At 33.8% G+C, this 14,011-nt stretch overlaps 2 protein-coding genes across 2 annotated transcripts; one reads left to right on the plus strand and one right to left on the minus strand.

Annotated features, from left to right (window-relative positions):
* The first annotated feature begins 777 nt into the window (after positions 1-777).
* Positions 778-5,126, plus strand: LOC112696626 (enolase 2). The gene is made up of 17 exons (XM_025749451.2): positions 778-1,206; positions 1,513-1,576; positions 1,779-1,843; positions 1,941-1,988; positions 2,169-2,255; positions 2,337-2,417; positions 2,592-2,693; positions 2,770-2,850; positions 3,083-3,157; positions 3,308-3,370; positions 3,461-3,538; positions 3,875-4,069; positions 4,182-4,232; positions 4,340-4,428; positions 4,550-4,601; positions 4,686-4,742; positions 4,830-5,126. The coding sequence occupies exons 1-17, from the start codon at positions 1,141-1,143 to the stop codon at positions 4,908-4,910; spliced, it is 1,335 nt and encodes a 444-aa protein (XP_025605236.1). The 5' UTR covers positions 778-1,140; the 3' UTR covers positions 4,911-5,126.
* Positions 5,127-6,278: 1,152 nt separating this feature from the next.
* Positions 6,279-7,439, minus strand: LOC140173669 (zinc finger BED domain-containing protein RICESLEEPER 2-like). Its single transcript, XM_072198178.1, has 4 exons — positions 7,220-7,439; positions 7,038-7,111; positions 6,486-6,924; positions 6,279-6,346 (listed from the first exon to the last, which is right to left on the minus strand). The coding sequence occupies exons 1-4, from the start codon at positions 7,437-7,439 to the stop codon at positions 6,279-6,281; spliced, it is 801 nt and encodes a 266-aa protein (XP_072054279.1).
* Positions 7,440-14,011: the final 6,572 nt, after the last annotated feature.

Genomic DNA, 14,011 nt, shown 5'->3' on the forward strand with positions numbered 1-14,011 from the left:
TGGTGGTATAGCTATATCATGGAAGTCCACGAAATAGATGATAGTAGCGATATCCTCGAACCATGCCGAAATGCTAGTGATTCACGAAGCTAGTCGCGAGTGTTTTTGGCTCAGGAGTTTGATCCAATATATTCTGTCATCATGTGGACTGATTGATCATAAGATAGCTCCAACTGTCCTGTTTGAAGATAATACAGCATGCATTGCTCAGCTTAAAGGGGGATACATAAAAGGTGATAGAACAAAGCATATTTCTCCCAAATTCTTCTTCACTCAAGATCTTCAAAATCAAGGGACAATTGATGTCCAACAGATCTGCTCAAGCGACAATCTGGCAAATTTATTCACAAAGTCACTCCCAAAATCCTCCTTTGAAAGATTGGTATATAAGATTGGGATGTGCAGATTTCGAGACATTAAATGATGTTGACAAGAAGGGGAGACTGTACTCTTTTTTTCTTGGTCAGGTTTTTTTCCATTGGGTTTTTCTTGACAAGGTTTTTAATGAGACAGTTTCCATCACAAAGAATTTTGTACTCTTTTTCCTTCACTAAGGTTTTTTCTCACTAGGTTTTTCTTTAGTAAGGTTTTAATGAGGCATAATCCTAAATGGTCATCCAAAGAGTAGTGTTGTGATAAGATCAAAAGGATGTGGATCCCCATTTTTCCTTTCCCTATTAAAAATGAAACTCCCAAGCCAAAATGATATTAAATGAAGTTTTGAATATTTGACCTTTTGTATCCATAAATAGAAGGCTAAAACCTCAATAGAATCACAACAACAATAAAAATATAATATTCTTCTTTCTCTCTTTCTTACTATTCTCTCTCTTATATACTTTATTTTAATATTATTCAATACATAATTATATCTATTATATTGATATAGTAATTTTAGTAAAAATTACTATGAGTGTTATTTAATTATATTTTTATATTTTATATTTGTTATCTCTTCCTTATCTATTTATTTAGTTATTTTACAACAATAACGTGTCTTAAAACCTAATCCCGAATAAAGTACAAAGCTTAATCAACTATAAATAAACCCCCACCACCCGAAGTTGTTCATCTTCAGAACTCGCCACCTCTCACTCACCCTTCGTTCTACTCATTTCCAGATCTAAAATACAATCATCCATGGCCACCATCACTACCATCAAGGCCCGCCAGATCTTCGACAGCCGTGGTAATCCCACCGTCGAGGTTCGCTTCCCTCTCTTCTCATCCTCTTTCGCCTTTTCAATAATTTATATGTTGTTCTCCGATCCGTCATATCTCACTCGTCCTCGCTGTTTCTCTTCATTTGTTTCTCCGTCTTCATTATTTTGATGATATCGAGATCTAATCAAGACTTTTTATTCACTTTATCCGTTGTCTTTGTTTCTTAATTTGATTTTGATTTGAATCGATTTGTTTTTTATGGTTGAATTTGAATTTCTTGAGGTATGGTTATGGTGGACTATTTAAAATGTTTTGGAAATGGATGAAGATTTTTTTTTTCTTTTTCAGGTCGATTTGACATGCTCAGATGGCACTTTTGCCAGAGCTGCTGTTCCAAGTGGTGCATCCACTGGTATGCTGAAATCTCTTCTCATATCTGATACTGATGTATCCCTTTGAAATAACATCTAGAAAATTTTCAAAATTATATTCTATATTTTTATCGTTTTACTGTATTTTTTTAAAATGATTTTCGGCATAACCGCATAGGTAGCTTTCTCACTTGATCAGTTTTGTTTAACTTTGTTCCCTTTGTCTTTTAAATTTCTTTTTAGGAATTTATGAGGCCCTTGAATTAAGAGATGGAGGATCTGACTACCTTGGGAAGGGTGTATCAAAGGTAAGTCTCATCTAGTGTACTACATAGTGTAATAGGTCGTCACGGTTATTGTGCTATCAGTGTTTATTCTCACCTTGATTTTCTTTTGCACATGCAGGCTGTTAACAATGTTAACACGATTATTGCTCCTGCATTGATTGGCAAGGTTGGTTAACTTTGGATTTATTAATTATGTATTATCAGAGTTTCTAAATCTGTTGTCATGGCTAAGTTTTTTTTTCTTTCTTTTTTTTTTTTTTCTGTTTGAAATTCGGAAGAGCTGTTATGTGGTTTATGGATTGATCATTGATCAATTTTTTTGGGTTGCTTTTATGACAATGAACAGGACCCAACCAAGCAGACTGAAATTGACAACTTAATGGTTCAACAGCTTGATGGAACTGTTAACGAATGGGGTTGGTGCAAGCAGAAGGTGCTTGTCAGGCTATCTTTCTATTGTTGCATCATTTTGTAAGAGATTCTTGAATTCCTAATTCATATTTTGTTGTTTTAGCTTGGAGCAAATGCCATATTGGCAGTTTCTCTTGCAGTCTGCAAAGCTGGTGCTAGTGTCCTGAAAACTCCTTTGTACAAGGTATTTATATCTGAACTGCTGATATTAATGTCTAAATCTAATATTTACTAGATTAGAATGAGGAAATATGAATTCTTACACACAAGCTCCTCAATTACCTTCTATGTGTGTTTTATCTTACGCTGGAATTTTTCTTTATTATATTATATCTGACTTAATTATGGCTTGGTGCAGCACATTGCAAATATTGCTGGTAACAAAAAGTTGGTCTTGCCAGTTCCGGCCTTCAATGTCATTAATGGTGGATCACATGCAGGAAACAAACTTGCAATGCAGGCATGCTTTTGAAGGCTCTTCTCTTGTGTGTGTAACAGATAGTTAGAATGAGTTTCTAATACTTATGTATATGCAGGAGTTTATGATTCTTCCCGTGGGAGCTTCCTCTTTCAAGGAAGCGATGAAAATGGGTGTGGAAGTATATCACCACTTGAAGGTCCGTCTTCATGTTTCATTAATTTGCCTCTTACATTGTGCTCGAAATCTTAATTGGTTTTTACACAATCTAGATTTTTGCTTTAAACTTAGCTTACATTGAAGTTTTTGGTGCCATGGCTTGCCATGCTTGGTTCTTTCTGAGCATGCATCTACACTGTTGGTTAATCAACATGCTTTGCTACTGTGTTTTATTTATTTATTAATGGTGGGTTATGCTAATAACGTTTCAGTCTGTCATCAAGAAGAAATATGGTCAAGATGCAGTAAATGTTGGTGATGAGGGTGGCTTTGCTCCTAATATTCAGGTACATGGTGTTGTTCAAACCCTCTTTTTCATATAGCCGATCATGTTTAGTGGGGCAATTCTTAATTTTTAATGTTTTTTAATGCATGGAGTGTGGGTACTTGCTCATATTTGGGGGAAGTTGCTGATGTTTTGTTTTTCAATTTTTCAGGAGAACAAAGAGGGTTTGGAACTGCTAAAAACTGCTATTGAAAAAGCTGGTTACACAGGCAAAGTTAGTTTCCCTCTCTTCTCTTGTCAAAATTTTTGTTTAAGTGCTTTGGCTTCAGTAAGAGTGCTTAACAAAGTTTTTTTATGTTCTTAGGTTGTCATTGGAATGGATGTTGCTGCCTCTGAATTCTACACATCAGACAAAAAATACGATCTGAACTTCAAGGAAGAAGTAAGTATTTATTTATATCACTTTGTGAATGGGGTAATACGAATTTAGTCTAGTAAGGTAAGTGCGTAGTAACCAAAAAAAAAAAAAAAATCTTTTGGTAAGGGCACAAGCTGATATAATTTGTTAGTAGAATCAGTGTGTGTATTCAAGTGTTAAAAGAAATTAATGGTCATGAATGAGAACTTTGATTTCACCTATGTTTCCACTTGTTAGTATTCCTGGTTCATATATTACTGTCCAAATCAATCTTTTGTTAAGAATAAATTGATAACATGTTGATAATTTTCATGGCATTCTCTGTTTCACATATTTCTTGACATCCTCTCTGATATGCAGAACAACAATGGCGCAGCAAAGATATCAGGGGATGCTTTGAAAGATCTCTACAAGTCATTTGTGACTGAATACCCAATTGTTTCAATTGAAGATCCTTTTGACCAAGATGATTGGGAGCACTATGCCAAGCTAACTGGTGAGGTTGGTTCCAAGGTACAAATTGTTGGTGATGATCTCTTGGTCACCAACCCCAAGGTTAGTAGATTGGTTGAACAAAACATCCCCTCTCCCTTCCCCTACAGTTTTTATTCTGCTGGCTGTGACTAGAAGGATTGTCCCTTGACTTGTTTTTGCGTTCTGTTCACAGAGGGTTCAGAAGGCTATTGAGTCAAAAGCGTGCAATGCCCTTCTGCTTAAGGTATTTCTGTTTTACTCATCCTTTAGAGAAGTTATTGGAGCCTTTTATTTGTGCACAAGTAGATGTACATATACACTGGTATGTTACTTAAACACAAACTAAAACAGGTCAATCAAATTGGATCTGTGACCGAAAGTATTGAAGCAGTTAGGATGTCCAAAAAAGCCGGATGGGGCGTAATGGCCAGTCACCGAAGGTTCGAACTTCGTCTTGAACTGCATGTTAAATCAGTGAAATTTACTATCTATTAACTATTAGAACTTCATTAAATATCTAACTGTACTTGATATACTGAGATTGTTATATTTTGGTTGTAGTGGAGAAACTGAGGATACGTTCATTGCTGATCTTTCTGTTGGTTTGGCAACGGTATGACCTTATATCACTTGTAATTAGTTGTCGCCAACACCGAGTCCCATATGCAATATTAATCTGGTAATTTCTCCTGAACAGGGTCAAATTAAGACTGGAGCCCCTTGCAGGTCAGAGCGTCTTGCTAAATATAACCAGGTTAGTCACGTTCATTGTGCTAGCTTTAGCTTTTAAACTTCATGGTTGAGCTTTTGCTTAGTGTTTTTTGTTTTATCTAAACGGCAGCTCTTGAGAATTGAGGAGGAGCTCGGTTCAGTAGCAGTGTATGCCGGAGCAAACTTCCGCACCCCAGTTGAGCCTTACTAAACTTTTTGGAGTGGAAAAGCACTAGTTTGACATGAGTTGAGAAATGAGACATGGTTGCGGTGTGTTTTATGTTGTCATGAATAAGTTGGTAGTTAGAACTTTAGTCGCTCCAAAGGCTTGTTATCAATAATTTTGACTACTGAGGTTTAATGTTCTGGGGTAGGATAGTGCTGCCCTATAATTTTAAAGGTTTAAAATGATACTCTTTAGCTTTAATTGCTTGAAGCTGTCTACTTTCGTTTCAGATACCAATTAGGTTGATGCGCTCATTCTATTTACCTAATTTGAACAAGAAAAAAAATTTGAATCGTTTTTTTTTTTAATCCCATAATTAGCTATAAAGGGGTAGGCATGGTTTGGATTTTTATAAAGGCCAATTCTATGGTGTCTATGATTTGGTCTCTAAATTTTGCTTAGCTTTCTTATTGTAGTAAGTTTTGAAGTTTTAAAAATTATTTATTTTTATATTTTTTAAATTAAATATTAATTTTTAACTCTTTTTAATAAATAGTCACCACATTTTAGGCATCATAGCATTCATTTTTTATAAATCTAAACTGGATCTATTTTAGAACCAGTTTTATGGTTTATGAAACTAAATTAGAACTGGATTGAAGAGAGAAATCGATTCTAAACTGATTTGAAAAAACAAAATTGGTTTTAAACCAGTTTTAGAATTTAACTTCAATTTTATTTACAAACCGATTTTAAATCTAGTTTTACGTATAAAATTGGTTTTAAATCCAATTATATATATAAAATCGGTTTTAAATTCGGTTTTTTTAAATCCAAATTTAAAATTTCGTTCTTTTTTAAAATCTAAATCTAGAATTTGTTTTTTATAAAATCCAGTTTTAAAATCAGATTTTTTAATAAAAAATTCAGTTTTAAAATCAATTTTTGAAAATTCAGTTTTAAAATGTTTCTTCAACCAAAAATCAAATTTTAAAACTAGTTTTTAAAAATTCAATTTTCAAATCAGATATTTTAACAAAAAATCTACTTTTAAATTTAGTTTTTAGAAATTCAATTTTTAAATCATAATTTTTTTAGAAGTAAAATTAATACTAAAGTCATTTTAAAGTGTATAGGTTCATTACAACTAGAATTTGACAAATTCTATATAAATCTAATGACAATAGCTAATTTATATAATATTTAATCATTCTCAAGACATCAAAAGAATACTACCAAAAAATCTCTCTAAAATAACAACCACAAAATATCAAAAGCCAAGTTGCCAACAAAATCATCAAACAACCACAACCTTTGAGAAAAATATATCTGCAAATAACAAAATATACCTTTATTATTTTAAAACAAATCTTTGAATGAAAGTATTAAACCAAATGAGAATATTAAGCATACCTAGTCATCATCAAGATTATCAATTGATGCTGTCATAAAACAAGCACCATCATTAGAGAAAAATATATCTGCCAAGGAAATCAAATTAATTATCAAGTTTATATTCAACAACTTTTAATTAGTAACTAATACCTAAATTCTAAAATAGAAAGATAACAAAAAGAAAAATAAAATAAAATGAGAAGAAATATGAAACAAATTTTATACCTTGATAAACTTGTTGAAGAACTTCACCATCATCATCAAAAGCAGAGAAAAGATCTTTCTTAAGCCAATCTCCTGTGCATACTAAGGCTTCTAGCATTCTAGGTGTTAAGGAACTGCGGTATGGATCGAGAACTCTTCTTTCAGTACTAAATACAGACTCCAAAACTACCGTAGAAACAGGTATAGCCAATACCTCACGAGCCATATTTCCAAGAATTGGAAATCGGGTTGAGTTGACCTTCCACCAGTTTAGTATATCGAACTTATGGGAGTATGGCTCGCATTCTTCTTGTAAATATCTATCATGTTCAGATCTTGTATTTGTTCTGCGACCGGTTGTTTGCAGAAAAAAGCCCATGCTATGAAGATCGGTATTAATGTTGTTGGCTTGAACATCTTGCGTATCAGCTTCACTTACTTCCTCAAAACTTTGGTATTGCTGATAAAGTAACTTTATACACTTGGACAACTTTGACTTCAATTTGCCTCCTTTTTCTTCTCCAAAGAAGTAATCCAAGAAATAATTGACATACTCAATATTGGATTAAGTACGATAGCAATCAATAACAACATATTCACCGAATCAGGATTGCTCCAATACTTCTCATACTTTACCCTCATCCTTTCTGCCATTGACATAGTACTAAAATCAACAGAATCACAAGAATGACGAATAAATCATCCAATTGCAAATACTTCCTTCATATACATATCACTGGTAACATATAAGGTACCAGAAACACGTATAGTGGCATCACTGAACACTCGCAAAAATGGTACAATAGACTCAGTATACTCCCAGTCTGAATCAGAAGGAACACTTCTCCCTTTTTCTCCATTCATCTCTCCTATATAGGCATTATCTTTCAAAGCAAGCAACTCAAATGCTTTGTGATGCTTCAAAGCTACCTCTAACATTTGATAGGTAGAGTTCCACCTAGTCTCAACATCCATGCAAGGCAAGCCTTTATATTGAATTTTTTCTAGTTCAACACACTTTTGAAACCTACTAGCTCTAGATGGAGAAGATTTAACATACTTTACTTGTAGAGCATGCACAAATTTTCAGAATTTCGGGCTTTCAACGAAGCGAAATGGTAGCTCTTCCCCAATAAACATTTTCACAAGTGCCCTTCGAGCCTCTTCTTGGTCAAATTTGGAAGCACTGGGTGAATTTAAAACACGACGCTCATCTATAGTCGGTGTGGTCGTTGTTTTTCTTCTTTTGTTCGAATTATTATTAGGATTTTGCTTGCATCTTCTCAAATGACCACCCATTGAGCTGGTTCTCTTCCCATATTGTATTAAGCTACCACAATATTTGCATTTAGCCTTCTTCTCGGTAGCATTCTTTACATCAAAATGATCCCAGACAGCTGACCGATTCTACGAACACCTGACAGTGGAAAAGATGGTTGAGTGCTAGCGGACATCCCTGCTGCTTCAATATTACTGTTTTCAGTCATCTTGCTCTGCATATAAAACAATGTATACATAACTCAAAATTTGATGGCAAACATGCTAAAATTAACACAAACTAATCCAAAAAAATAGCAATCAATAAAACTTCAGCATTAACTCTACCTTATCCCTATAAAAAGTAGTCACTCAAGCATCAGCATATATTTAGTAAACTAAATTAAACAATTATTCTTAATTCTGATCAAAACTTTTGGAGAAAAATAAAATAAAAAATTATTTAGTTTTTACATTGTATCTGTATATATTTTTATGATTAGATACATAAAATTATTTTAATAACATATATAATAATATAGTATTAATTAAATTATCCATTTAAAACATTTCACATTGTTATATTCAACACACACTGAAACCAAAAATTAAAAATTAAAAAACACAACCCTTCGAAACCTTTCCAAACCAGCACGGCAGCACCCCTGATTTCCATCACCGTCAACTTTTTTGGCTAATAAAACTACTACTAATCCTAAAAGATATTGATTGCTATATATAAAATTTACTAAATTATAATATATATATATATAAAGAACAATCTGTGGTGGCAATATGGCATCATGCTTTTATGATATATATTCCTCTGCACATAAATTTAGGAAATTGATGAAGATAACGGATACAATTCAAGATGCTCATATTCTCTCTCAAATTGGATACAAATTCAGTGTTCATAAAATTGCTTGCATGGATGGATTAATGGTACTCAAATGAATGCTGCTACTTCATTTTCAAAGAATCAAATTATTTTATGTCCATGTTCTTTCCAAAAAATTATACTTCACATTTGAAGATAGTAATCTTTTTTATCCCATTTCATAAATAAAGAAGCTTGTATTACGTGTAGTTTCATAAAATAGGAAATTAACTTTTTAAAAAGGAAGTATAATCGATGAGAAAGACAGAGAAATTAATTTGCAACAATTTGCAATGGAGATGTTCATATCTACAAGACTACAACAACATCCAATCAAACCAAACACACGACCCCACTGCATATAATGTGCACCAGCTATCTGAACATGATACATGTAAATATGATGTTGAGAGATACTGGTAGCCAATTCCTATGCATGTATATACTATGGTATGGCATGTGGAATGATAAATATGCATGAACAGTGTCACCATGTTTAGAATGGTTGACAGTGTGAACTTTCACTACAGTGTGAGCTGAATTACCTAAACCATTCCTAGAGTTTTACTCAAGAGACAAAATTAGACCTTTTAGTGTGGAAGCTGCTAAACAATTAGGACAGAACTGAAAAGTTGCTTTAGCTAAATTTTGTACAATACTGTTTATTATTTGCCATTTTAACATTTTAAGCACTGTACATTTATAATTAATCCCAACATGCACTTCACTAATTTCATTGAATAGATCGGTTAACTAACCACAACCAACACATTTACTAAATCACTGTCATGTACCTCAAAACAGCAGAACAAGACAGCAGCAGTGTTTCATATCAACAAAATTAAGGTGGGGACTAGTGAAAGCAAGCACTCCTAAGTCCTAAAATCTTGAGTTGTTTTCATTGCCTATACTATAGTTGCTACTTGCAAGAGTGAGAGATTTAAGGCAGTAAATAATGATAAGAAAAAGAAGGTCAAGGCAGAACACAGTTAATGATTTTTCAAAACAAAATTCTATTTACAACAAAAATCAGAACAACAAAGCCGAAAACATGTATAAGATAAGTTAGTTTTCTTCAACTAAATAATGATTTTTCATATGATTGCTAATTGAATCACAGTTAATACACTTCTTACTAAAGTTCTTGAATCAATGTCACCATTTGAAGTGTTCTTACTATTCCTCTTATGCAGCATTGTTCAAATTCATCATTCATCTCTGCAACTTCAACTACTAGTCTATCTAATTCTAATTCCTATAAGAGATTAGGAGATTGGTTGTTGGTTTTATTGGTTAGTTAGTTAGTGATTAAATCAGCAAGTATATTTTTTATGAAATCAAGTTTTAGGGGGGTTCAATTTGAAAATTCATACACCGTATATAAACAACTAGCGCTACATATATACTATATATATTATGGTACATGCATGAACCAAAAAAATAATAAATGAGCATGGCAATCAGTTCATCAAGGATTCAACTACTACTTAGCTTAATTAAATATTTTTCAACAAAAAGTGACCACAATGAAGAAGAAATTTACAGCAGGATCCTTTGAAATAGAGAGTTCAAATGTTCAATACTAAGAGATTTTAAAATCTGCACATTCAATCCATTAAAGTGAAGAAGTTAGTATACTCATGAAGGAACAAAACAGAACAAATCAAAAAAATAGAAAAAACCCAGATAAAACTCAGAACTCAGAACCAAGGGCAAGGAGGAGGCTTACCTCAATTGATGAGCATGAGCTCCGGCGAGCCACCAACGAAAGAAGAAGAGAACCGAAAAAGAGAGAAGACAGAGTCGCGAATGGGAGGTCGAGGTAGAGAGACAGAGTCTTGAATCAACGTGAAGACTGAAGACTCGAAGAGGTAGAGGCCGAAGAACCACCGGCGAGCTCCGATGAGAGGCAGAGAAGAAGAAATATTGATGGTGGCGAAGAGTGGATTTGGTTTTGTTGAGGAGGATTTGTCGAAGAGGAGAAGACTCAAAATTAGGATTTTTTTAGATTTAGATCTTAATTTGGATTTGGATCTGGATCCGGATTTAAAACCATTTAAATGGATTGGATCAAAAACTAAATTATAAAATAAATATAATTTGGTTTGGATTTTTTTTGGTTTAAAACTGGTGTTTTTAAATGGTTTGGTTTGGATTTGGTTTAAAACCCAAAATTTGGATTTTTTTGCCCACCCCTAATTAGCTATAATAGTAACTGAATCCTCTAATTTTTATTAATCTAATACTTTTGTTACGGACTTGGCGTACCGGTCCCCAATGGGCCCTCCACAACTCGGCCCATTTGGGGCATTCTTTTATCCCAAAAACTTGCTAGATTCTTGTGTAGTGGGACCCCCTCCTTTCAAGATTAGGTAATATAAGCCAGCTATAAAAGAAGATTTCAATTTCTCTCCTAGGTGTGATCAATTTTCACTCTAAATAATTACTCACTTTTTGGCAAGGTATGAGAACTAGAGGTCCTATCCCGGTTATCCTTATCAATTGTGATGAGAATTGGATTTTTCTCCCACTAAGTCAACTTCTAACTGTGATGGTAAGTCAAGTGGATGAATTAATTTTGATTCCTCAGGTCCTAGTCTTTCCTTGGGAAAGGCTAGAGTTATTGGAACTCGAATTAATTCTTGAAGAATTCCAATTTTCAGTCAACAATGAGTTTGATAACTCAAAAGTTACCAATTAATCAACCAAAGCCAAAAGGGAAGAAAAATCTACTCGAATGAAAATAAATTGGATAAAGCTAAAGCATCCTTAACATATAAGTCTGAAATACCTCAATTTATATTAAATAAAGAAAATCCTAACATGAATGGCTCATAAGCCAAATAGGCAACATATGTAATACAAGCATTAAAGTATCTGAAAATAAAAGAGAAATATAAAGTAAAAGGAATATTGAACCTGATGAAGAGTTGAAATCCTAAATCCTTTAAGAGGAATCCTAATCCTAAATCCTAAGAGAGAGGAGAGAACCTCTCTCTCTAAAAACTACATCTAAAACCTAAAATTGAATTATGAAAGTATGTTGAGTCTCTGCATGTTCCCTAACTTTAATCTATGTTTCTGGGTCAAAAACTGGGTTGAAATGCGGCCCGGAATCTCTGCCAGTAACTTTTGTAATTCTGCAGATCGTGCACGTCACGCGTCTGCGTCATTCACGCGATCGCGTCACTCAGCTTTTTCGTATCACGCGTGCACGTCGTCCACGCATTCGCGTCGTTCGTGCAGCTTCCAATCCGCGCGGTCGCATCAGGCATGCGAACGCGTCACTCTGATTTCTTCCATTTTGCACGGTTGCGTGAGCTATGCGACCGCGTGACTTCTCGCTGGTCATCTCCTCAATTCCTTGTGTTCCTTCCATTTTTGCACGCTTCCTCTTTATTCTCTAAGCCATTTCTGCCCTATAAAGCCTGAAACACTTAACCCACAGATCAAGACATCGAATGGTAATAGGAGAGGATTAAGATTAGCTAAATTAAGACCAAAGAAGCATGTTTTCAATCATAGAACTAAACTAGGAAGGAATTGTAAAATCATGCAAATCATATGAATAAGTAGGTGAAAAGCTTGATAAAACCACTCAATTAAATATAATATATACCATAAAATATTGGTTTATCAACCTCCCCACACTTAAACATTAGCTTGTCCTCATGCTAAACTCAAGGAGACTAAATAAATGAGTAGGGAAAGGCAAGACTCATGCAATGCAACCTATGAATGTGAATGCAACTACATGCTAAAATGATTCTACCTATTTGGTGAAAAAGTAAATAAATATTTCAAGAATAAATATGAACTGGATTTCACTAATTCAAATCACAAAATACAATACAAATAACTTGCAAGAAGAAGATAGCTCATAAAAGCAGGAAACATAGAATTAAGCGCTGAACCCTTACTGGTAGTGTATATCATCTTAATTTTCAAGTGTCTAGGGTCAATTCTCTCAATTCTCTACTAATCTTGCTTTCTATAGCTTGCTCCTCATCTAACAATCAACAAAAAATTAATGCACCAATACACAAATCAAGAGGTCTTTTAAGGGTTGTAATGGGGTTAGGATCAAGGTAGGATTGTATTTGGCCAAGTGGACTAAAATCTGAATCCTTAATTAACATAAACTTTCCACCTAACTTAAGACAATCCATTTAATTAAAATACAAAATCTAACTTCCCATTAACTGTGTTTTTCACATATTCATGCATCCTAAATTTGAGTTATGTACATATGCATTGATACCAACACTTACTTTGGGGCATTTTGTCCCCTTTTATTATTTGTTTTTTTCTTTTCTTTTTCACTTTTTTTATTTTTCTCTTCTTCTTTTATTTTTCTTTTATTTTTCTCAATGCATATGATTAAAGTGTTAAATGCAATAATATGTGCTCAACTATTATTTTGCACATTTTCACTAAAATATACAATACCCAATTACTCAAACCAAATATTTTCAAATCCAACTTTCCCACACTTAAATCATGAGCACGTTTACTAGTCTAAGCTAATCACGGATTCAAATTAAGGACATTATTGTTTTCCGCTTAGAGTTAGTAATGAGCTAAAGTAAAGAACAAATGGGTAAAATAGGCTCAAATTGGTTTGCAAAGGATAATGGAAGGGTAAGGCCATATCGGTATGTAAGCTTAGTGAAACAAGGCCTTAATCATATAAGTGCATGCATACATCAAATAATGGAAATATAGAATTAAGCAAGACAAAGATCACAATTTTAGAGAGAAAAACACACACCAAAAATAAAATATTGGTTGATAGAATGCAACCAATTAAATAGGCTCAAAATCTCACTGGTTTTGTGTGTTTTTAGCTTTAAACCATGTTCCAAAATAATATTTATTCATACAAGTTTTTCAAAAATTTTTATTCAAATTAGTGAAATACTATAAAAGGTTTCTTGAAAAAGAAAATATTACTTCAACCAAGTGGTAAAATATGCACAAAATCAAGAAAATATGCAATCAAATATGCAAGTGAAGCAGTGAAAAACAAAAATTGGTGTTGAGAAGGGACTAACTTACCCGTGGAGATCGGTATCGACCTCCCCACACTTAAAGATTGCACCGTCCTCGGTGCATGCAAAGATGTGCAGGTGGCGGGGGATGCGGTTCCTCAGCCGGTGCTCGATGTAGAGTTTTTCTCTTTACGCTTCCTGGTGGCCAGCCTGAAAAGGGGAGAAGAGAAAGGGACATGAAGTCAAAGGGATAGAGTAAGGGAGAGGGCAATACTAGTAAGAATCATGCCAAAATAAAGAAGAATGTCGTTAACACATGGTCGTGACTCCATGAAATTAGGACAACAATGGAAACATGGCATGATAAATTGAGGCAATTAAATGCAAGATGTTTATTGGCATGCTGGCAAAGGCATGAG

This window comes from Arachis hypogaea, chromosome 6 (assembly GCF_003086295.3).
Source record: "Arachis hypogaea cultivar Tifrunner chromosome 6, arahy.Tifrunner.gnm2.J5K5, whole genome shotgun sequence".
NCBI lineage: Eukaryota > Viridiplantae > Streptophyta > Magnoliopsida > Fabales > Fabaceae > Arachis > Arachis hypogaea.

Bases quoted from the DNA above. Each gene is read 5' to 3' on its own strand.
- LOC140173669 (XM_072198178.1), bottom strand. From the start codon at position 7,439: ATGGATGTTGAGACTAGGTGGAACTCTACCTATCAAATGTTAGAGGTA. The intron at 7,112-7,219 runs GTACCTTATATG...TGTCAATGGCAG, and splicing joins TGCCACTATACGTGTTTCTG to AAAGGATGAGGGTAAAGTAT. The intron at 6,925-7,037 runs GTACTTAATCCA...TTACTTTATCAG, and splicing joins TGTTGTTATTGATTGCTATC to CAATACCAAAGTTTTGAGGA.
- LOC112696626 (XM_025749451.2), top strand. From the start codon at position 1,141: ATGGCCACCATCACTACCATCAAGGCCCGCCAGATCTTCGACAGCCGT. The intron at 1,207-1,512 runs GTTCGCTTCCCT...TTTCTTTTTCAG, and splicing joins GTGGTAATCCCACCGTCGAG to GTCGATTTGACATGCTCAGA. The intron at 3,158-3,307 runs GTACATGGTGTT...TCAATTTTTCAG, and splicing joins GCTTTGCTCCTAATATTCAG to GAGAACAAAGAGGGTTTGGA.